Below are 24,385 nucleotides of genomic sequence, written 5' to 3'. Positions count from 1 at the left end.
GACGTTCAACCACTGAGCCACCCAGGAGCCCCACCAAAATTCTTAAACCAGGGAGGCTTTTCATAGTGAATGGTCCTCGAGATTTGCATCCAGTAGTGGGCACAGCACTCTGTTCTCCTGAGGGATCTGGGCATCTAGACACAGAATCTGGACATCAAGAAAAGAAGCATTTGCTGTCCAGCCCAATGGCTCAGAAACAAGAGCTGGCTCTTACTTTCAAGAATTCTCATTTGAAGTCCCCAAATCTTAAAAGCTGGCACATTTAAAGATTTGTTTCTTTATTCTAGAGAGAGAGACCGGGGTGAGGGACAGAGGAAGAGAATCTCCAAGCAGACTCCCCATTGAGCACAGAGCCCCATGAGGTGGGGTTCCATCTCTGAGATCACTGCCTGAGCCAAAACCAAGAGTCAGACTCTTAACTGACTGAGCCACTCAGGTGCCCCAAAACCTGGCACATTTACACCCACAAACTCTAAGTGCTTATGAGCCTCTGCTCACATGTAAAATACAGGAAAAGAACAAAAATACAAATTTCATGAAAACATTTTTTTGTGTGATGGCTAAGTTGGTAGCCACAGATAACTAACTGCCAGGACATGTCCTGCCTCGCGGGGAACAGGGAGCTGATCTCATTAAGGAGCCTTAATCCCATACAGACCAGTTTTTCACCCCAGGCTCAAGAGCTAGACAGTCAGCCTGATTAACCTGGAGACATCCGAATAAAACCAGCTTCAGACAGTCAGCCTTATTAATATGGAGATATCCGAATAAAACCAGCTTCAAGATTCACCTGAGGTTAGAATGTGACTTTGACTCTTGTCGTCTGCCTGCACTTGCACTTTGGAGGTGAGATAGGTATTGTACAGCAAATGGCGGGGCGCAGCAACATCAGCTAGACACACAACACAGCTCCACAACGCCGCCTTCCGGCCACGCTGAGATGGACTTCGTTCCTCATCCATTTGTGTGGCTCTATCCAGTGCTGAAAAACTGGCTGTCTGGGGGCTGGGATGGAAAGGCCCAGATTTGCAGCATTTGCTGATTTCCACGGTCTAAATACTCCCACCGTGGCCAATTTCAAGCTACCAACAGTTTAACAGCTGGATGGCCAAGTTCCTGAATATTTAACACTGGGTTCTCAGGAGCCAGTTCTCACCAGCCCCAGCACACTCCCCAGAATACTTAATAGACAAACTGATCCGTGGATTTCTCATCCAACCTTCCGTGGAGATTCACTCCCTCATTCAACATTCATGCAGTCCACAAATGTCTACTGAATGCTATATTCATTTTCTTTTTTTTTTTTTTTTTTTTTACTGAAGTAGAGTTGACATACTATATTATATTCGTTTCAGGTGTACAACAGCATGATTCGATGTGTATATACATGACACAGTGCTCACCACGATAAGTCTAGCTACCATCTGTCACCATACAACGTTATTACAATATTATTGACTATATTCCCTAGACTGTACTTTACATCTCTGTGACTTATTTATTTTATAACTGAAATTTTTTACCACTTAATCCCCTTCATCTGTTTTGCTGTGTTTGTTTCTATTGCTGCTGCAACAAATTGCCACAAAGGTAACTATTTAAGGCGATACTTCTCGGGCCACCTGGGTGGCTCAGGGGTTGAGCATCTGCCTTCCACTCAGGGTGTGATCCTGGGGTCCTGGGATGGAGTCCCACATCCGGCTCCCCGCCAGGAGCCTGCTTCTCCCTCTGCCTCTCTCTCTCTCTCTCTATCATGAATAATAAATAAAATCTTAAAAAAAAAAACAGATAATACTTCTCCGTTCACAGTGCTGCTGGTCAGAAGTCTGGGGTGGCCTGGCTGGATTCTCTGCTCAGGGTCTCACTCAGCTAAAATCAAGATATTCGCAAGGCTGAGGCTCCCATGTGGGGCTAGAGGTCTTCTTCCAAGTTTGCTGGATTTTGGCAGAATTCACTTCCTTCTGTTGGTTTCCTCCTGAGGGCCCCCAGCAACAGAGGGTCAAGAAATCTCTTGCTTTTAATTTCTCTGACTTCCCTTTCTGCCCTTTTTTCTTTCTTTCTTTCTTCCTTTTCTTTCTTTTCTTTTCTTCTTCTTCTTCTTCTTCTTCTTCTTCTTCTTCTTCTTCTTCTCTTCTTCTTCTTCTTTCTTCTTCTTCTTCTTCTTCTCTTCTTCTTCTTCTTCTTCTTCTTCTTCTTCTTCTTCTTCTTCTGTGTTTAAGGGCTCATGTGATCATGTGATTACTCTGGGCCCTTCCAGAAAATCCAGGATAATCTCCCTATTTTAAATTCTGGAATCTTAAAAAAAAAAAATTCTGGAATCTTAATTGTATCTGCAAAGTCCCTTTTGCCATTCAGGGGCATGTCACCAGAGGTGCCTGCCATGTACTAAGCACCATTCTTAGAATTTAGGAAACTTCAATGAACAAAACAGACAAAATGCCCTACCTTCTTGGAGCTTATATTCTAACTAGGGGTATGAAAACACTTAAGACTTTTAGAGAGAAAAAAAAGACTTTTAGCAACATATATGCTCTCATAGTTCAGATTTCTTTTGGTCTGGTGTTAATTGAAGTTCTCCCTCTAACTCTCTTTTTTTTTTCCTAACCAGGGAGGCCCAAGAATTTGTGGAGAAGTATGAAGGAGCCTTGGGAAAGGGGAAAGGCAAGCGACTCTATGCCTATAGGATGCTGGTGGCTAAGGTGGGTGGTAGAGAGGCAGCAATCCCTCAGGAGGGCTTGTTCACCCTCTGAACCCGGGTGACCATCACAGGCACCTGCCCAGCCTCTGCATCAGTGTCCAGCTCCCCCAGAATCCTCAGTGTGAGGTCTGGCTGAGCAACTGATTTGTCTAGGAATGCAAACCAACTGTCTCCTGTCAATTTCTCTACATTTATCTGTGAGAGCATCAGTGTATTTGAGACTCACTTCCTCTCTGGTGAAGAACTATAAACTAACAAAACTGATGAGATTAAAGCACTGAGATCTTATTTCCCAAGCCCTAAATCAGGACACATGGTTTGATAAATCATCCATTTTTTATATAACACTTGGAAGTTTTTTCATGGATTCCATGTTCATTGGTTCATTTGAGTTTTAACTTTTTCTTGGGGCCATTTGGATATTTCATATTCTTGCCAAAACTCAATCATTTCATTAAGATCATATGTATCATCAAAAAGTTGCAGATGGTGCTCCCATAATTTGAGGAATTACTTTCTGTACATGTTGGATTTGAGTCTTTTTTATTCCCAATACCTTTTTTTCAGGTTGACTTGCCTGACAGCAATCTATGTGTCATTTTATTAATTTTATCTAGAAACTACAACCGAACTGCACACTTAGGTTTTTTTTTTTTTTTTTTTTGCTCCAAATGAGGAATGTGCTCTTCAAATATATCTTTAATAAATGATTCTGTTTAGCAAATAGTTCTAGCTTCTTCCTTAGGAGAAGGATGGCTGTCGATCCTCTTCTGAGTTTATCTTCCTTCATTATTTAAAATTCTTTGTTTTCTCTCTTTGCATTCTCAGAAATTTCTCAGGTTTATTCCCAATATCATTGAATCCATTCTCTTCTGTTTCAATTATAATCTTTATTACCTATAATGCTTATTTTCCTTTGATGTTGCTGAGTTTTTAGCTACCTTGAACCCTTCCATGCTCTACTTATATTCTTTTTAAAATCCCAAAATGTTATCTTTTACCTAGAAACCATATTTCTTGTATCCTATTAAGAATGCTGAATAATTTCTCAAAACATGAGTTATGAAGACCTAAATGCTTGTCAAAAATTTCAAAGAGTCATATCCCTTTTTCCTTGTTCTGTAATACTATTTCTCAGACCTCAGTGGCTGTCTTAGTCATTCAGATCTGGATTTCATCCACAGAATGTGTAGCTTGTCCATGTCTTGTTCATCCACTATTTTAAATTCTTTTTCTGTATCCAGCTGGAGAACAAGACAACATTCTCATATAATATCCCAGTCCTTGGACCACAGCTACCATCTCATGTGGCTCTGAGGAAGGGTTGTGGGAGGGGGTGTCTTCTCCTGGCCACATCCCATCCCAGTCTTCTGATTCTCTAAACTAATGAAATATAAGAGCTACAATATGGAGCTTCACCATGGCCTTCTTGTCCTCTGCCCCACCTCCAGGGCATCACTTTTCAGGCCAAGATGCCCACAGCCTTGAGGAGCTATCAGATGGTTGCCAAGTGATCGACTAAGTTAACTTGGAGACTGTCCCCGGGGGCCTCCCTTAGCAATGATCATTACCCGTCTTGCCCCTCAGCCTTGCAAGTGTATATTCTGTACTGATTTTATCAGCACCCTGACAGGGGATCCATCTCTCCGGGGAGGATTCATATTAATAAAGCTTCTGGGACTGATAGGTAAAACCAGATGCTGGATTATTAATTTACAAGGAGAAATAACTGATAAGAGAACTGGAAATGTGAAGACTTCACATTAGCAGTGCCTTTTCCTTCTGATAGTAGAGTTACTTATGTGGGTAGCTAAACCACAATCCCATTTCCGATCTATCAACTTGCAACCACAAATCACTGTCATAGAAACCAAAATACTGACAGCCCAGGTGATGGGCAATGCTTTCCTTATAGACAGTCTTACACAGAAAGCCAAATATGCCAAAAATAAATTTTGAGCATGGGATCAGAGCTAGGGAAGGTAGACAAAGCAGTGGGACTGGAATGCCCAATGACCACCACCTGCTATTCTCCACATCCCTTCCTGTTTTAGGGATACCTTTGCCATTATTATCAACCAGGCATTGGCTTATGGGCTCCTCCTCTCTGTCGCATCTGTGACCACCACCCTCTTCAACAGCTAACTTCCTCTTTGTGCAGCAATCATCCCATCAGGATACATTCAAAGCCTGCAGGTCTGGAAACACATCAGATTCCTTCAGATAAATTTTCCTTTTGATTCTTTCGTGAATTTAAACATGGGAAAACTCCTTTCATGAATAAGTTCTTAGGTGATCTTTGTAATAATAGAAACTGACCTTAGGATCTCCTCTCTACTATCTCTTTGTCCACTGTTTTTATCCAACCAAATGAGTTTTTTATTTTTTAATTACAAATGGATTTATTTCTAGAGAGTGAGGTTGTTGGAGAGCAGCCCCTTGGGAATTGACAGATTTTCATCCAATCAGCAGGCAGACAGCTACTCAGGCTTCTGAATGATATAAACTCTAAGTGTTGGAGCTGGGAACAGACCATGGGAAGGAGCAAAATGCCTTCCTATTTACAGAAAAAAATAAAAACAACACAACAACTACAAAAAAAAACAAGCTGTTGTTTCACTAGGAGAATGGAAACCATGGGTTGAGGTTCTTCCAATTCCACCATCACTGCGGTTGAATACAATTCCTATCAGATTTGGGCACTTGGCTGTCTGCCAAACGTGGATGTAAAGGTCGTGAGATTTCTTTTTCCCCTTGAATTTTTGTTTTTTTAAAGATTTTATTTATTTATTCATGAGAGACAGAGAGAGAGAGGCAGAGACCTAGGCAGAGAGAGAAGCAGACTCCCTGTGGGGAGCCCAGTGTAGGACTCGATCCCAAGACCCTGGGATCACGACCTTAGCCAAAGGCAGACGCTCAACCACTGAGCCACCCAGGTGCCTGAATTTTTGTTTTAAGATAAAAAAAAATGTTATATCAGAGGTTGCTAACCTAATTTGATCCCCCAACATAAATTATATATACAATTCCTAAGTTCATATATAAACTATCTAAACGTGAATTTTTATCAGCACCGCAGACAAAGACAAGGCATTATGCTGCGCTGGCTTCTCTCTCACTCTGCTCCTGACTTTGGTGTTGACAGCATTAACATGTTCCTCCAATGTGTTCCTCCAGGCCCCAAAGCAGGATGTTAATAAACTGAGTGTATTATCTGTTTAATTTCAGAAGTGGGTCAAGTTTAAGAGAGACTTTGATAATTTCAAGACTCAGTGTATACCCTGGGAAATGAAGATCAAGGACATTGAAAGTGAGTGTTTTGGTGTCACCATTTTTAACTGGTTTATAAAAGAGTTTCCAAGGGCTTGCATTGTGTTCCTGACCAACTGATCAGGTTATTTCATAGGTCCTGTTGTATTAGAAAACAGAATGGACTTTGAACTATTGAAATATTGCATTTAGTCAGACCAAGATTTAAATTGTGTTTCTTCATTTCCTGATTGTGAGAGCATAGATAGACTGGTTAACACCACAGAGCCTCAGGTTATTTATCTGAAATATCCATTCCACAGATTGTTGCGAAAACTGAATCCATCACATACATAAAGTAGTCAGTACTGCTACCTTCGTCTTTCCATAATGTTTAAATCCTGCCATCTTTTCTTATGCCAGGTCATTTTGGTTCTTCAGTGGCATCATATTTCATCTTTCTCCGATGGATGTATGGAGTTAACCTTGTCCTTTTTGGCTTAATATTTGGTCTAGTTATCATCCCAGAGGTAAGCCAAGAGCTTCCTATATCTTTAGATAGTGTTAAGGCTTATCATGACCACCATCCTCATTTATATTAATCAAATGCACTCCATTTTACAAAGAATCAGTCATTTATTTTAAATTCTATACTCCCATCCTTTGCCCAAATAGTTCAGGACAAAGAATGGAACCAATGGAACCAAAATACTTGTGTTTTGTTTTTTTTTTTCCTTTTTTCTGAGTGTTCGGCTTTACTGAGAGCATGGGAGGCCCAGGTGCCTGGGGATAAGGCCGGGAATCAGCCAGAAGGGCAGTGATCCAATGGGCAGCCAGGGATATTGTTTCCAGAACCTGGGTTTCCCTGAAAGTGTGACTCTCAACTCCACCCCAGCCAAAGCCTTTGGGTCAAACATGGTGGCAGAGCAGGGATGATTGCAGTAGGGCTTGCCTTCATGCTCAATATGGCTCCCTAAAGTCAGCATCTTTTCACATTTCTCACACTTCAGGCAAGGACAATGCCAATTCTTCCCCAGAGAGGTCACCTGCTCAGCCACACACACCTGGTGGTCCACCAGGATTTCAGCTAGCCCCTGCACCCCATGGGTGGGGAGGGGCATCTCCAGTCCCCTAGGCCAATCCAGCCAAACACACAGGACAGGGGCACTCAAAATACTTGTGTTTCTTTTTTCTTCTTCTTCTTCTTTTTTTTAATACTCGTGTTTCTAAATTAAGAAGTGAACCCTACATTTTTCTATCTTTTGTTTTACTTTAAGATCATTGGAGATTGGGGCTCCTGGATGGCTCAGTTGGTTAAAAATCTGCCTTCAGTTCAGGTCATGATCCCAGGGTCCTGAGATCAAACCCTACATTTGGCTCCTTGCTTAGTTAGAAGCCTGCTTCTCCTTCTCCTTCTGCCTGCTGCTTCTCGTTTGTGCTCTCTGTCCAATAAGTAAATAAAATCTTTTTAAAAATCAGTGGAGAATTAATATCTTAGTATGTTTTTTTTCTTTACCCTGAAAAAAAAGAGAGAATGCATTGTATCATAATATACTTTTTTTTAAATCTTGCACTTAAATAGTACTCCTCACTATTCTCCCAGATATAATTTTATTACAGATGTAGGTGCATTCCTGTCTATAGATGATAATTGAGAGACAAAAGAGGAATAAGCAACTTGTGTGAAGTCACACAGTAAGTTTGTAGTGAATGAGATCCCAAGTCTCCAGAGTATTGGCCTGGGATATTTTCCAAGGAAAATATAACAAATTAGAAGATTTCTGTGAGGAACATCATAAGCATTACAGGAAAAAATACAACTGAATAAACAGCAGGACACGTTCTTCGAAGGAAAGAAGTGTTTGTATCTTCTCCACGCATCATCCTATCTTTCTGTCCCTACACAAGGTTCTGATGGGTGTGCCCTATGGGAGTATTCCCAGAAAGACGGTGCCTCGGGCTGAGGAAGAAAAAGCCATGGATTTTTCTGTCCTTTGGGATTTTGAGGTACCATCACCAATATGCCAATGCATTCCTATTATGTGATTGTAAGGCCTAACATTTGTGTGGATAAATGTGAAATATTGCATTTAGACATTGGAAAACCAGTGCTTAACTCACATTCCCCACTATGCAAAATGAGCTAGCCAACCATGTCCTCCTAAGTCCCTTTCATGGGTCCTTTCTGCAGCCACACACACTGCTCCCTTCTCTCTACCAGATCCATGTAAGTGATCCTACAGGATGGTTTTCTCTGCCATACCCACATTAAGACTCCAGGGCTATTGAGAGTTCAGCCATTCCCAAGCTTTGCATGGCATCCTCAACTGAATATCCTAACTGTTCCTCAAATTCAACATCTACCCAGCCAAATCCACATTGTTTTCTCCCATCTTCTTTATTGGAACCACCATTCACCCAATCATTGAAATGTGAAACCTGAAAGTCATTCTACACTTCTCCCTCTCCTCACTACCACCCTCCCTCCCACAACAACCAGTCAACCACTAACTCTGTCTTGACTAGGTGCCCATTTCTCTACCTCTCTTGCCTCTTCTTTGAATAATGTCCCCACCATGCCAGGACATGTTAGAATCTTCTGCTTTCTGCTTTGGCTTGGCTCCTAAAAAATCTCCATTCCTTCTGCTGCCAGAGTGATCTTTCTGAAATGCAAACTGGACCCTGTCACTTTCCTACTTTGGTATTCATTTATTCCCATTCCCAACAGAATAAAATTCAGTGTTTTGAGTCAGGTTTATGAAAGAACTGTTTGCCACGTGGTTGCTCCCTCCCTCTCCCACTCCATTTCTATCTCAGACTTTATGTTCTAATATTTATCAAGTTTGGGGGAAGTCCCTGAGTGAATCACATACCAGTGCCTTCCTGCTTTTGTTCAGAACACAGCCTGGGACACCCCTCCCTCTTTTGAGTCCCCTGACCCCCATGCCTTTATGGGGCTTGGTCCATAGCTCCAAGGAGTTCCTTTGGCTGGGAGGCCAGCCTGTGATGGTTCAGACAACAAATCATTGCTGCTGTCATCCATTACACTCATAGTCAAGTTCAAGACTTTTCAGGTATGTGTGGAAGTGAGTGGGAATATTTTTCCAAGTCATTTGGAATAAGGATGTTCCAAATAGCTACTACACTTCTAAGTAGTATATACTACTACTACTACTATGGACTACCTCTAAGGAATTTTTATTCTTTATTTTCTCTCAAGGGCCCCTTTGAAAATACATCCTACCTGCCCAAAGCAAACTGAATTTATTCAACAATAATCCTCTGTTTTGTTGTTGATGTTGTTGCTGCTGTCACCAATGATAAATATTTCTCTCTTTCTTTTTTTTACGTGTTTTTTAAGTCATCTCTACACCCAAAGAGGGCACGAACTCACAACTACGAGATCGAGAGTTGTGTGCTCCACCAACTGAACCAGCCAGGCACCCTTAGTGTTTGTTTTTTTTAAAGTAATCTCTACACTCAGTGTGGTGCTTGAACTCATGACCCCAAGATCAAGAGTCATATGCTACACTGACTGAGCCAACCTGGTACCTCTAAAATTTAATTTTTTCAGCTAAAATAAAAGCTTTGGAAAACTTACATCCATCACGACAGTGGTAGTTTCTCAATGGTTAAATGCTTTTCTGATGAAATCAATGAAGATATTAACAAATGTGATTTTTAAATAATGGCATAAGAAGTGTATCAACATTTGGCAGATTTTTATAACTCACAGAACCATTATTTTCCACTTGACCAATACATGATGTTACAAAATTATGTGTGGCTAAAAGATCCTGTATCTTGATAGTAGAAGATAGAGCAATTACGCTTTAAAAACTTTAAATCCTGAGATAATTTTAGACTTACAGAAGAGTTGCATAAATAGTACATAGTTCCCATATTCCCTCACCCAGCTTCACTTTATGATAACATCTTATATACCCATGGAACAATTATCAAAACTAAGAAATTAACCTTGGTACAATATTATTAACTAAAATGTATTTATTTGGATTTCATCAATTTTTTTCACTGATAGTCCTTTCCTATTCCAAGACTCAGCTTAAAATCTCCTAATGCATTGGTCATGTCTCCTTAGTCTCCTTATGTCTCCTTAGATTTGGGGGAGCCCAAATCTATGACAATTCTATTTTTTGGTGACTTTGACACTTTTGAGGAGTACTGGTCAGTTGTTTTGGAAAATGTCCCTTAATTTGGGTTTATCTGATGATCTGTCATAATCGTAGTGAGGTTATACATTATTGGGAAGGCTACCACAAAGATAACGTGCCCTTCTCAGGGTGTCAAGCTGGGGTCACATTATGTTGATACGTGTTATTGCTGGCAATGTTAACAGTGACCACTTGGTTAAAGTAGTGTGTGCCAGAATTCTCTACTGTAAAGTTAATATTTTTCTCTGTTTAATTACCCAGTATTTTGGAGAGTACAGTGGATTTTAATGTAACAAGACATGAAAAGTTTATTATGTGATTCAGATTCCACATTACAACTAATATTTCACAGATGGCTATTTATTAATTGAGTTTAAGTATCATATCAAAAAAGCAACAGCCTTAAGTATATGAAAAAGCTATTAAGATTTGCCTACCCTTTCCAACTACATATCTGTGTGAGGCCAGAATAATCTTGTTTTCTCTTCAGCAAAGATGTGAAAGAAGTACTAAAATTCTAAGCTAATATTATACCTCAAAGTGTACTGATTATACTTCAAGCCAATTATGCCTAAAAACCAAAAAACGCCCAAAACTTGAGATTCAGATTGGATTGTGAGCCTTATAATGTATTGTTTTCTTTGTAAGTTTTGTACTGAGAAAGCTCATAGACTCCCACCTACTTTCAGAATGTTAAATTAAGACCCTGGAAGTGTGAGGGGAAAGAATTTGGAGTTCTTTATGCATGTGTGCACAGACAACACACACACACACACACACACACACCCTTATCCCTAATTGTATCCCAAATGTTATCTCCTCCCCGTCCTGTATCTTATATGTGTTCTGTATAATGGAGAATAAAGAGAATGAAGGAGAGATATAGAGACATGGAGAGACTCTGGAGCAACTGGGGAAAGTAAAAGGAAGAGCAAGAACCCCCAGAACTCTTCCTTTCTCCTATTAAACCTCTGAGAAAGAAATCCCCAGTAAAATAAAAGTATCAGATGACTATCTGTGCTCAGCATACAAACCCAGCACATTTGGACTTGTCCCACAGGGCTACATCAAGTATTCTGCTCTCTTCTATGGCTACTACAACAACCAGAGGACTATCGGGTGGCTGAGGTACAGGTTGCCCATGGCTTACTTTATGGTGGGGGTCAGCGTGTTCGGCTACAGCCTGATGATTGTCATTAGATCGTAAGTATGACCATCTCTTCTACAAGCTTTTAATTTTCTTCACACAAACAGCCAACTCCTATGGCCACTGTGTGCCTCCTTACCTTCCTGTGGAGGTTTAGAGAGAAAGCAAAGAAATGTAGAAAGCAGATATGGATTGTCATATGTGGTACAAAAAAACATAAACAGGGTAATACAGAAAGTTTTGGGAAATGGAATAGAAACATCTTTACATGATGCTGAGAATGGCCAGTCCCACTGAAAGTCTGGGGAACAGTAGTTTACACAAGGAAGAGCATGTGCAAAGGCCCTGAGGCAGCAAATATCCTAGTGAATTCTAAAACCTATCAAAAAGCTAGTGTGGCTTGAGAGAGGGCATATAACTGGTAAAGTAAGGCTGGAGAAGTCTTCAAGGTCTTGTTTTTGCTTTCCCCAGAGCTCAGCTTCCTCAGAAAAACTCTCCTGCTCCTCTGTGACTCTAGCTTACATGTGTGTACTGAGCTCCCCACTTATAAAGATATCAATAAAAAATGCAAAGGAATGTATGTGGTGTGATTAACCTTGGTGTCCTCTCTGGCACTCAACTCTACACGTCTTCATGGTCTTTGGCCTTTTAATAGGTCTATGCGTCTTCATTTATATTCTCTGAAGAAAAACTCTGCCCCATGAATTGCCTTTTTCTAAGCCAGGGGACCCCAATCAGCAAAGGCTGGTGCAGGGTGGGGGGCACAGTCTCCTGCACAAACCTGATCACCAGCGCCCACCCACCCTTCGCAAGGCCACATGAGGTCACTCCTCCCAGAAGAGCACAGGTAGCCATGTCTGCAGAAGAGTAGAGCAGAAGTTAGAACCTCTGGAAGGGCAGTGCGCAGGCCTAGCATGGCTTTCTATCACATCATCTGAAGAGGAAATGCTGCTGTTCACAAGAGCCTGCCCAGCACATGATAGTGACCCCTGGGTGATAGGTGGCTACCCAGTCAGATCTATCAGCAGAGATAGGCTTGGTTTTATTCCTAGCCTTCATGTTGTTACAATTTTCCCTGTTATTATTCCAGATAAGTATAGGGATACAGGAGGTTTCCCTGATGAACCAAAAAGATAACTGAGTCAACTAATCCCACGGGATAGCAAATCCCAAAAGCCAACATATAAGCTAGAAAGGCACGAACTCTCCCATGCACTCATTGTATCTGATAGAGGACCTGCTTGGAATTCTGATTCCCACTGGGCTGAATTCCAGGGGCACAAAGCAAGAATGAAGATAGGTAGGATAAAATGGGTGGGTAACAAGGCAGGCTCAAGGTACTTTCAACCAAGTTTGCTTAAGAGAAGGATGTACATGTTACCTGGTTGCAGTAACAACTATCTCTATTTATATCAGAAAATAAATATCTCTTCTGTTCAAGAAAATAGGTTAATTAGAAGAAGACATTCCTATTTGAGAATAGAGTCCCATAAGGAGTTCTCAAACAACATTGGCAAATGAGTCAAGCCACAGGAAATCAAATGTCAGGGTAGAAAACAGGGTTAAGTGTCCTCTATCCTGCAGGTTCATTGTCCAGATAATACCATGTGTATTAGTCCACTTGCTGTGGACTCTGAATCTGGGGGGAAGGCACCCTGGCTATCATTAGCCCAGTTCAAATCATTTTGGCTCTTTCCTCTCATTGGATGTCTGCTACCTGTGCCCCAGACCAGCTGAGGCCAAGGTTCCCTTGGGCTAACAACAGTGGTATGCACCCAACAGGATGGCCAGCAATACCCAGGGCAGTACAAGTGAGGGGGAGAATGCTAACTTCACATTCAGCTTCAAGATGTTCACCAGCTGGGATTACCTGATTGGGAATTCAGAGACGGCTGACAACAAATATGTCTCCATCACCACCAGCTTCAAGGTAGGCACCCCAGGGTAGTTCCACTTCCTGGGGAAACTCTGGGTCACTCTGCTCATTACAAGACTTCACACAGCCTAGACACGGTAGATAAGGTCCACAAGTAATTTGTGGTAAGAGCTTTACCAGAGGTGTGAGCCCAGCTTTCAAGCCTTCAAGAAAGAATACTCATGACTTGTACCCACCATCCATTTCCTGATATGGCAGAGAATCATGGATGCTGGGACCCAGTCCTGAGTATTTCCTTGTGGATCTCTTTTCTGCCAGAGAAACTGGAAGGACTCATTTGGGGCTGCACTTCTCAACCTTTTATGCATGCTTGAATCACCTAAGCAGCTTTCAAAGTCTTTTAGCCCCAACCCTCCAGAGATTCTGGTATAATTGGTCAGGGGCTGGGGGATTCCTGGTATTGAATTCTTTAAAAGCTCCCTGAGTGATTAGAAACCCCAGAAAGAGTTGAGAACCCTGGTTTGGGTGGGGTTGGGGGAATCAATTAAATGTGCAACAACTCCATGCTTAATTAAGCTAGTATGCCAAAGCCCTGCACATCTTATTTTTTTCCTCCATGACTATAAAAACTATTCACAGTTCTTGATAGTTTAATATTTCTCCCATCTGATCAGTCAGACTTTCTTTCTGCCAGGACCTGCCAAAGGTCAGATTGTTGTAAATCTGTGCTTAATTGTCTTGTCTTCTTCCCTCTCCTCTCTCCTAGCCCTTCCTGGCAGCTACCCACTCACCAATGCCTACAAATGGCAGGTACACCCACCAGGGGCAGAACTTGGGCTCAGCAGCTCATTGCATGGGTTTCATGAGGTCACAGTCCTGACAGCTTGGCAGTGGGTAGCTCAGGGAGCTTCTCCCTGTGATGGGGGCCACTGGCAGATCATCCAAGGGCAGGAGAGAGGTCATCGTGTGCTTTGCCTCTTCCTCCAGGCCTACCCAAGAGAGACCAAGAAAGTCAAAGCCTATGAAAACACTCTGAGCATCTGGGAAGGTGAAGGCTTTTACTCTGAGTCTATTAAAACCAGAGATAAAAAATTAAAAAAAAAAAAAAAAGGGCAGCCCCGGAGGCGCAGCGGTTTGGCGCCGCCTGCAGCCCGGGGTGTGATCCTGGAGACCCGGGATGGAGTCCCACATCGGGCTTTCTGCATGGAGCCTGCTTCTCCCTCTGCCTGTGCCTCTGCCTCTCTCTCGTTCTCTCTGAATGAATAAATAAATAAATCTTTTAAAAAATTTAAAAAACAGAGATAAATACTTTACAAAACAGGGCACATGTGAAAACTGCATGAACTAATGTATATTAACTGCTTGATAAATTAGTTAAACTTGAATCCAAATACAGTAATTGTTCATTGATTAGAAAAGTCTCTTTCTAGGCACTTTGGTAATCAGAAGACCTCATTTACTATCTTGGGTCTGCCACATACTATTGCTGTCTTCATAGAGAGTTACTGACACAGAATGCAAAGTTTGTAGTAAAATATCTAGGGGTGCCTGGGTGGCTCAGTCAATTAAGTGTGTGACAGTTGATCTCAGCTCAGGTCTTGATCTCAAGGTCATGAGTTCAAACCCCACATTGGGCGTGGAGCCTACTTAAGCAAACAAACAAACAAATAAATAAATAAAATCTATTGTATTTTTATATATAACAGCAAACAATTAGAAAATAATTTTAATCCCATTTACAATAAAATTACATAAATTACATCAAATTTTTAGGGATAGAGTTAAAAACAAATGTACAAGACTGTTACATCAAAAAATATAAGACATTTCTGAAAGAAATTAAGAAGCCCTAAGTAAATGGAGAAATAAACCATGTTCATAGATTAAAACAGGAAGCAACAAACTATGGCCCAGGGGTAAACCCAGGACTGCTGCCTATTTTTGTAAATAAGATTTTCTTGAAATAAATCCATGCCTACTTATTTCCATATTGTCAGTGGTTGCTTTCATGCTACTATGGCATAGCTGAGTAGTGGTGAAAGAGACCACATGGCTTGCAAGCCAAAACTATTTACTATATGGCTCTTTTTATAAAGAAAAGATCTTATTTATTTATTTATTTATTTATTTATTTATTTGAGAGATGGTACAAGTTGGGGGAGGGAGGGACAAGTAGACTCTGTACTGAGCACAGAGCCCTATGCGGGGCTCCATTGCACTCCCCTGAGATCATGACCAGAGCTGTAATCAAGAATCTGACACTCAACCAACTAAGCTATCCAGGCACCCGTACTATATGACTCTTAATAGAAAATGTTTGTAGACCCCTGGATTAGAAGACTCAGGATTATTAACATTTCATTTTAATCTATTTGATCTATATATTTTTTAAAGATTTATTTTTATTTATTTGAGAGAGAGAGAGAGAGGACCAAGCTGGGAGAGGGGCAAAGGGAGAAGCAGACTCCCTGCTAAGCAGGGAGCCCAATGTGGGGCTCAATTCTAGGACCTCGAGATCATGACCTGAGCCAAAGGCAGGTGTTTAACCAACTGAGCCACCCAGGCGCCCCGATCTATAGTTTTAAAATAATCCCAAACTGTTGCTAAGATCTCTCTGGGCTTTAGTATCTATGACATGAGTAATAATAGAAACTATTCCACTGGCTTGTTTTTGGAATTAGGAGGAATAATGCAAAGCAAATGTTTAGCACCACATCTGGCATACAGTAAGTATTCAATAAATCTAAGCTTTTGTTATCACATGTATCAAAATGGCAATAACAACAAGACATATCTTCTTGAAGAAAATAATTCTCAGAGTGCCTGGGTGGCTCAGTCGGTTGAGCCTCAGACTCTTGATTTTGATTCAGGTCATGATCTCAGGGTTATGGGATTGGGTCCCTTCTTGGGCCCTCCATGGGACTCCACATTGAGTGCAGAATCTGTTTGAGATTTACTCTCCCCCCCTCTCTCTGTCCCTCCCCCCTACTCATTTGGTCTCTCTCTCTCTCTCTCTCTCAATAGAGAAATAAATATTTTTTAAAAAGAAAATAAGAAAATAATTCTCCATAGGGCAATAGTGCCCTGCACCACCTCCTTTGCATTATTTCACTTACAAAAATATAGTCAGTAGTCATTTCAGGAGCCCAACAATGATAGTTCCTGGCTTGTCATTATTCACATCTTATTTCTACACATTAAGGAATCGATAGTGGATGAACAAGAAAGTAACAAAGAAGAAAATATCCATCTGACAAGATTTCTCCGGGTTCTAGCCAACTTTCTTATCATCTGCTGTTTGTGTGGAAGTGGGTACCTCATTTACTTTGTGGTGAAACGATCCCAAGAATTCTCCAAAATGCAGAATGTCAGCTGGTATGAAAGAAATGAGGTAAAACACACATCTCTATAGAAGTGAATATTGAGGGAAAACATGGAAATTATCCTGGTCCCTATGCAATTTAGCTAAACTATTGAAAATCTGGATTATAGGACATGTTTTAAAAAGTGAAATTACATCCCTTTTCAGTCCAGTTGCATGAACAAAGAGTAACCTCTTATTACATCCCTTTTCAGTCCAGTTGCATGAACAAAGAGTAACCTCTTATTAGGCTTTTGTAGGTTGTTAAAGCTGGGTTATAATTAACAGGTCAGTCAACTAAATAGTAAGTTGTCTTGGCACCAATTATTAAAAAGGTGACCCTTTCTTCACAGCTCTATAGTGCCATACATCATAAATCAAGTATCTGTTAATGTATGGGCTCTCTATTATATTCCATTGGTTTATCTATCTGTTCCTGCACTAAAAAACACAGTGATAAACTATGACTTTAAAGTATGTCTTGATGATCTCTCATCAAGCTCCACAATAAAACTCATCAAAGTTTCATTGTGATTATATTGAATGCATAAATCTGTTTTGGGAATTTAACATCTTAGTGGTTGGCAAAATGGCCACAAGTTCTTCCCCTTCTTATATTCCTATAATTCTTTGCAGTATGATTTTCTAGCTCCTCTCATGAAGTGGTAGAGACTGCTTCCCCATCCTTTGAATACAGCTAGGGTTGGCCATGTGAGTTGCTTTAGCAAGGAGACAGTAGCGACCATGACATAAGCAGACTTGAAAAGTGCTTGTGTATTGGAACTTGGTCTCTTGGAAACCCTGAGACCTCCATGTGAACAGTTCCAGACTAGCCTGTTGAATGATGAGAGACAGACACATGGCCAGTGCGATAGCCAGTCAACCACCAGACATATGAATGAAGCCATCAACCATCAGCTGACCATAGATACATGTATGAATCCACGTGAGGCCAGCAAAAGAACCACCTACTTAAACCCAGGGAAAATAATACTGACCCATAGATAAATAAATAATAAGAAAGAATCTCTCTCTTCCCATAAAGCAAAAAAAGGATAGAAAAAGAAACGTGCAATTGGTAGGACAAATATAAAGCATAAAATCAGATAGAATTAACATCAGTGATTACAATAAATGTAAGTGGATTAAAGCTACAAGGCAATAAAAGGGGTGCCCATGTGGCTCAGTTGGTTAAGCATCTTCCTTTGACTCAGGTCATGATCCCAGGGTCCTGGGATCAAGTCCCACATTGGGATCCCCACGCAGCGAGGGTCCACTTCTCCCTCTCCCTCTGGGCTTGCACTCTCTCAAATGAATAAAATCTTTTTTTAATATTTTATTTATTTATTCATTCATGAGAGACACAGAGAGAACGAGAGGCAGAGACACAGGCAGAGGGAGAAGCAGGCTCCATGCAGGGAGCCCAACATGGGACTCGATCTCGGATCTCCAGGATCAGGCCCTGGGCTGAAGGCAGCGCTAAACTGCTGAGCCATCCAGGCTACCCTAAAATCTTTTTTTTTTTTTTTAAATAAAGGCAATAATAATCAGAATGAATTTTTTTAAAAGCTACATGCTATTTACAATGAATTCATCTAAAACTCAGGTCGCTAAGCTATAAGATGCCTGAGATGGATTCTGCCCTTACATCTTCTTAGGACGTGGACTTGACAAGAATAAATCAAAGCACAAATAGTGGGCAGGAATAGGTATCAAATAAGACATTTCGGGTTACAGATGTATGGCAGGTGGAGAAGTCTATGTGAGCTGGAGAAGCAGGGGGATTTTGTGGCAAAGGCAGGAATTGGGCTGTGCATTAAACAAATATGTGAAGAAAGGCAGTGATGGATGTGGTGCAGGGTGGCTCTCCAGGTGGGAAGCACTGCATGAACTGGGATGAAAGTGTGAAGGTAATGAGAAGCCAAGCCAACAGTCAGTGTGATAGAGTATGAGGGAATCAGAACCAGCCCAGAAGAGTTGACCCACCTGCACTCTGGTCAGCAGTTCAAAGATTTACTCTCCACTAGATGAGCAGTTTTAGTTATACACACACACACACACACACACACACACACATACACACACACATTCTACAATGGTCAGGTTCAGCTATATGAGTCAAAATTCTACCAAAATTGGAGCCAGTATTTAGTGCTTACCAGGCTCTGGGCTGGGAGACTTATGTCCAAGATCTCTTCTGACTCCCACAACAAGAATTGTCATTCCTACTTTACATATGAAGAAACAAGAAACTCAGAGAAGTTATGTGACTTTTCCTAAGTTACAAAGCCATCAAGTGATAGAGCTGGGGCTCAAACCCAGAGAACTGACTCCAAATGCCATACTCTTAACTATATCCTTCTGCTTTTAGCTCCCTTTTGTGATCTTAGCTTCCTGTCTTCAATGCTCCTGAGATAAGAGCTACCATGGTGACTCTTGTCCAGTTCATGACTTTTACAGAACACAAACCACTGTTCTACATGTTAACTCATTTATTTCTCAAAGGAAGTTTATCAATACTAATAGCAACAATCATGATGACAAGCAATCACAGAGCAGTTATGATGTATGGGACAATACACTGAATGCTCCAGGCATGATGACGCCTTAGCCAAGGTCACACAGTAAGTTGTGATGACCTAAGGACATTTCCAGAGGCAGAGGAGGGGGCAACAAGGAGATGGAAATGTATGGCCCTGGGTAGTATAGAGATGGTGGCCAAGCAAGTGATGTTGATGACACAAGTAATACAGGCTTTCCTGATTTCTTAGGTAGAAATTGTGATGTCCCTGCTTGGTATGTTTTGTCCCCCTTTGTTTGAAACCATTGCTACCCTGGAGAATTATCACCCACGCATTGGACTGAAGTGGCAGCTAGGACGCATTTTTGCACTCTTCCTGGGGAACCTCTACACGTTTCTCTTGGCCCTGATGGATGATGTTCACCTCAAGGTAAAGACCATAAACTCCCCCGATCCCTGGTGTCTACCAAATTTCTTCTTCAACTATAATTTCCTTATGCATGATTCCTATTAATTAAAGAAATTTTGGAAAGTTGTGAAGAGTAAAATGGAGAAAAAAATATCCCCAAAATCCTATGACCCAAAGACCACCATTGTTAATATTTTGCTGCAGGTCTTTACTGTCTTTTTCTTAGGTAGTCTTTTTTACATCATATACATGTCATTTGGTACCCTTAATATTTTATCTGCAGCCTTTCCTATATTGTATCATAGCTGCCATAAATGTTTATCAGCCAAGTAAGTGTCCATTGACATATGTCAGCTTTACCCAACTTTCCATCACTCCTCACTAGACGGTTATGGACCACCCACTATGTCAGGCCTTGTGGGTAGAGCAGACAGCAAGACACTAGTCCTGTTCCAAGCATATTCACATCTAGGCTGGGAGACAGACTTATTCATTACAGCACACTGTGGCATGTGCTTCAGTTGGGGGCAAGCCCAGGGAATCATGGCAGGCCATAAGAGGGGCTCTAGATCTCTCCCGCCCCAACTGGAGTGTCTTACCAGACATTGGAAAAAGCAGAGGGAACAGCTGGTGCAAACAAGGAACTACAGGATGGCACGAATGTAGTGGAGGGAAGAAGGGGAAAATGAACCTAAGGGAAGGGTCAGATGACGATAGTCCTCTTCCCCACCACCCCTCCTCATTATTGAGCTGCATGAACTTTTGCCTGAGGTTACCAGAAAACTATTGGAAGGTTCTAAGCATGGAAGTAACTGGATCTGGCCCTTACCTACCCCTCCACCTTCACCTCTGACTTTCTTCCTACTCCAGTGAACTATTTCACTCTCCTGAGCCTCACATTTCCTCCACAGGACAGAATTTTCTCTTGCCTGTCTTTCCACCCTTCTCTCCATGTATGGCTAGTTGACTAATCTTCCCTGAGTTTTTGTCTCAGATGTCTCTGCCTCCAGGAAGTTCTCTGTGGCCCCCATGGTCTGAGGTGGATTTCCCTGATTCCTGGAGAATATTTCCCATAGATCTTATCACTCTATTCTATAATTGTCTGCTCATCTCTGTCACCTACTAGACTGTGAACTTTCTGAGGGAAGCCTGTCTCTCTTTTTCACTCTTGTGTCACCATTGCCTTACATGCCCAGAATAGACCCTGAAAAAAATTACTCTCAAAAGAAGAATGAATGACTAGATGGATGGATGAACAGACAGATGGATAATAACTTAGAAAAGATAACTTCATGGAAAAGACCCAAGGACTTCAGCCAAATGTCCCCCTTTCCTATATAGACTGAAAGGCTGGGGAGGACACATCTGTAGAGACTGCTGAGGGGTAGGGTAGAGGGTAGGTGGTAGAGTGGTGCCATATTCTGGCTTTAATTATTCCCATGGAAACAGTTGGACCACTCCTGGCTCCTTCCAACCCCACATCTCCATCTTCCATTCTAGCTTTCTAATGAAGAGACAATAAAGAACATCACTCACTGGACTCTGTTTAACTATTACAACTCCTCTGGTTGGAATGAGAGTGTCCCCCGGCCACCCCTACACCCTGCAGATGTGCCCCGGGGTTCTTGCTGGGAGACAGCCGTGGGCATTGTGAGTAGTTATGCTCTCCTGCAAAAGTGATCCCTGTTCTCAGATCTTTGTTATTCCTTCCTTGATATTTCTTTTTTTTTAAGCCATCAAAATGTCAAGCCAGTATTTCTTAGGAAAGTTCTACCTTTTCTCTTTCCCAATTTTTTCAGCATCCCACATATTTTTCTCCCTGCTCCATTCATCAATCTAATACCATTTGGATTCATTTAGAATCTTACTACAGATTTCACTGACAACCTGAGGTTCTACACCCTGAAATAAGGAATAAATTCTCCTAAAACTTGGATGCAGAATTCGTGTGTATATATGCATCTATGCATTTTTGTAAAGAAAATAAATGGTTTTCATTAATCTCAAAAATTGAAAACTACCATTTTTCTTTATTCACTGTCACCACCATTCCTGTAGCTTACACAGTATGGACTTCAAAGGCTAATGTTCTTTGCCTTCTTTCTTTGAAGAAATACTTCACGTTTCTGCCTAGGGATCAGCTGCCCTCTTTTCCTCAACTCCACCTCCTGCACAGGGTTTTCTTTTATATGTCACCACACTGAGATGCAGTTTATTACTTCTTTATGGGTTCCCTGAAGAATCCAACCTCATAGAGCACTAGACAACAGTGTTTTTAACTGAGGATAATGAAGTACAATGAAGAAAGGGATTATATCACATCAACACTGCCTCTAAATCCACCAGCAGATATTTTCCTGCGACAGGGTGTCCTTCCCACGGGGCCCTGGGGGCCCTTTCTCCCCAGTTCCTCCCTGGAGGGCTCAGACTCACCATTTCTTACTCCTCCAATCCAGATTCCCCCATACTCTTTAAATCCTCCCCACCATTAATGTACAAAGCAATCCAACTTCCCTAGTTCCTGCATTTCTAAAGCCATAACAGGGTGTAACAGAGAATGCGTCTTCAAGTCAATAAAACCCACTCTCCTCAGAAGACAAAAGAGAGTTCATTACCTACATGGTTCTTTTGGAACATTCTGCAATAGAATTTCTCATTTCCTATGTCACACCCTTGGAAGGCGTCTCCTTTGCCCTCCTCCTTGAATGCCCATCACTGTTCCCAACACTGATTAAAGCTCTTTCTGAACTTGTCAATAATGATGGGTTTGAGCTGTCAGTAATGATGGGTTTGAGCTGCTATGTCCTGCTCACCTGTATCCTCCACCACCTCCACCCCAGGCCCCAGAGCATCAACTTGTACATAAGAGACCTGATACATGTTGATTTGTCTTTTACTTAGGAGCATTAACTTGAATTCTTATTGAGGAATAAACCTGAAAACTCATCAGCTGTTTATCGAGAAAATATTCATTAATCATCTTGAAGGATACAAAAATGAATAAAGCAGACTCTGTGTTCCCCAGGAACTTCAAGGCTATGAGATGTCTTAAAGGTTGTGATGATGCCTGGTAGATCTTTTCCATTTTTTTAATTAATAAATTATATACACTCTATAAAGCAGAGAAAAGCTTTGCTATTGGCCTTTCCACTATGTGCCTCATGAAAAACCTGCATTATTATCTTTGTATAACAAGGCAAAAATCCAATTAGCAGGAGATGAAGAAGGCTAGCTCTTGTCCCCAGGGACGATGGTCAGATTCAGTCTTAGCTGGGGGCAGCTACATTTCAGAGGAAGTGGAGGAAGCAAGGAGGGAGCCTTCGGATCCTCTCTCTGTAATAATATTGATAACTACCATACATTGGGCATTGCCAATGTGCCAGGCAATTTGCATGCATAATCATTAAGCTTCCCAATAACCCTGTAAGGTTGATATCATTATCAGCTTTGAGAAGCTCAGAGATTATTCCAAAGCAATATGAATGGTAACTTGTAGAGCTGGGACCTAAAAGTAAGCATTTTCCAAAGCCTGGGGTCCTTTTTCTGCACTACTTCTCTGCCACCAAGAGGAGGTCACAGAGAAGATTCAGGTGGGTGGGGAAGACTTTGCATGACTCCAGTCAATTGGGAGAAGTGGGCAAGGTTTGACCCTGACTATGCCCTTTTCCTGTGCTCCCCCTTGCAGGAATTCATGAGGCTGACAGTGTCTGACATGCTGGTAACGTACATCACCATCCTGCTGGGGGACTTCCTGCGGGCTTGTTTTGTCCGGTTCATGAACTACTGCTGGTGCTGGGACCTGGAGGCTGGATTTGTAGGTCACTGTTTCATGAACTTCCCGCAGAGAGGCGTCTCAACCATCCTATCTGATATAGTCGGATGCATTCATAGACATTTGTTTAGATAATTGATGCCAATTTCTGCTCTGTGAAATAGTGAAGCATTTTATCTGTATTTCCCTTAAGTGTCATATTTGCCTTCCTAGAGGAAATTCACTTTTTCCCCCATGTAATTAACAAAATGACCTTCTATCTGGGAAATGGAGGCATTTGGCCTTGGGAAAGGTAGATCACATGCTTCAGTGTCAAGCAGATGTTCATTAGGAAAGGCAAGGAACACCATACTTGAAGTCCACCCTGGTTAAGAGATAGGAATGGTAATCGAAGTGGATAAGGGGAAATGGTAGTTCTTTTTCTTTTTTCTTTTTTTTTAAGATTTTATTTATTTATTTGAGAGAGAGAGAGAGAGCAAGCCTGAAGGGTAGGGAGAGAGAGAGGGATTGCTGAACAGGAAGCCTAATTCGGGGCTCGATCCCAGGACACTGAGATCATGACCTAAACTGAAGGCAGACCCCTAGCCAACTGATCCACCTAGGCAGCCTGGAAATGATAGCTCTTAATTTTTGAGACTCTAATGAAATCCTGGGGTGGGAGAGGGCAGATGTGAACATGAATGTTTCACAAAGTCTTGGAACAAATCAAGAACACAGCAACCATCGGTGCTGTCTTTTGGATTATGCTTTGAGAAACCTCTTTGTCCTCATTCCCTCCACCTGGGATATTCTTCTTCCCCACCTACCTGGGAAACTGCTCATTCTAAATGAGTGCCATTTCCTCTCTGTGGTGGCCTTCTGTGATATGGTGGAATGTCTGGCCTCATCTGTCCTGTGCATGTCTCTTCCTCAATGCCTCATTCACTGACCTTATTAGTCACTGTTGTTGGTGGGTGGGAGACACTTCCCCTTCACTGAGCTCCAAATCTTGTTTACCTGTGTCATCTTCATTGTGGCCTACAGTATGTACCTGGCCTCGGTCAGTTTTTTTTTTTCTTTTAGTCACCAGACACAATTTTACTTAGGCCTACTCAACTCCTCCTCACAGTGAGGAAAACTTCATAATCTCATCTGAGAACAGGGATAAATGAACCTTATACTCAAAGAGGGCACCATC

At 41.6% G+C, this 24,385-nt stretch overlaps 1 protein-coding gene across 1 annotated transcript in view; it reads left to right on the top strand.

The window, feature by feature from the left end:
* TMC2 (transmembrane channel like 2) overlaps positions 1-24,385 on the top strand; it is a 65,941-nt gene that overhangs the window by 23,790 nt on the left and 17,766 nt on the right. Inside the window, exons 4-13 of the mRNA XM_038572982.1 lie at positions 2,609-2,699; positions 5,927-6,008; positions 6,371-6,477; positions 7,856-7,954; positions 11,183-11,325; positions 13,052-13,199; positions 16,348-16,536; positions 19,278-19,457; positions 20,937-21,086; positions 23,122-23,250. Of these exons, the coding sequence (XP_038428910.1) occupies positions 2,609-2,699; positions 5,927-6,008; positions 6,371-6,477; positions 7,856-7,954; positions 11,183-11,325; positions 13,052-13,199; positions 16,348-16,536; positions 19,278-19,457; positions 20,937-21,086; positions 23,122-23,250 (1,318 nt within the window). The remainder of the gene's footprint in view (positions 1-2,608; positions 2,700-5,926; positions 6,009-6,370; positions 6,478-7,855; positions 7,955-11,182; positions 11,326-13,051; positions 13,200-16,347; positions 16,537-19,277; positions 19,458-20,936; positions 21,087-23,121; positions 23,251-24,385) is intronic.

Source organism: Canis lupus, chromosome 24 (assembly GCF_011100685.1).
Source record: "Canis lupus familiaris isolate Mischka breed German Shepherd chromosome 24, alternate assembly UU_Cfam_GSD_1.0, whole genome shotgun sequence".
Classification (NCBI taxonomy): domain Eukaryota; kingdom Metazoa; phylum Chordata; class Mammalia; order Carnivora; family Canidae; genus Canis; species Canis lupus.
This window is presented reverse-complemented; position numbering and strand designations above follow the sequence as displayed.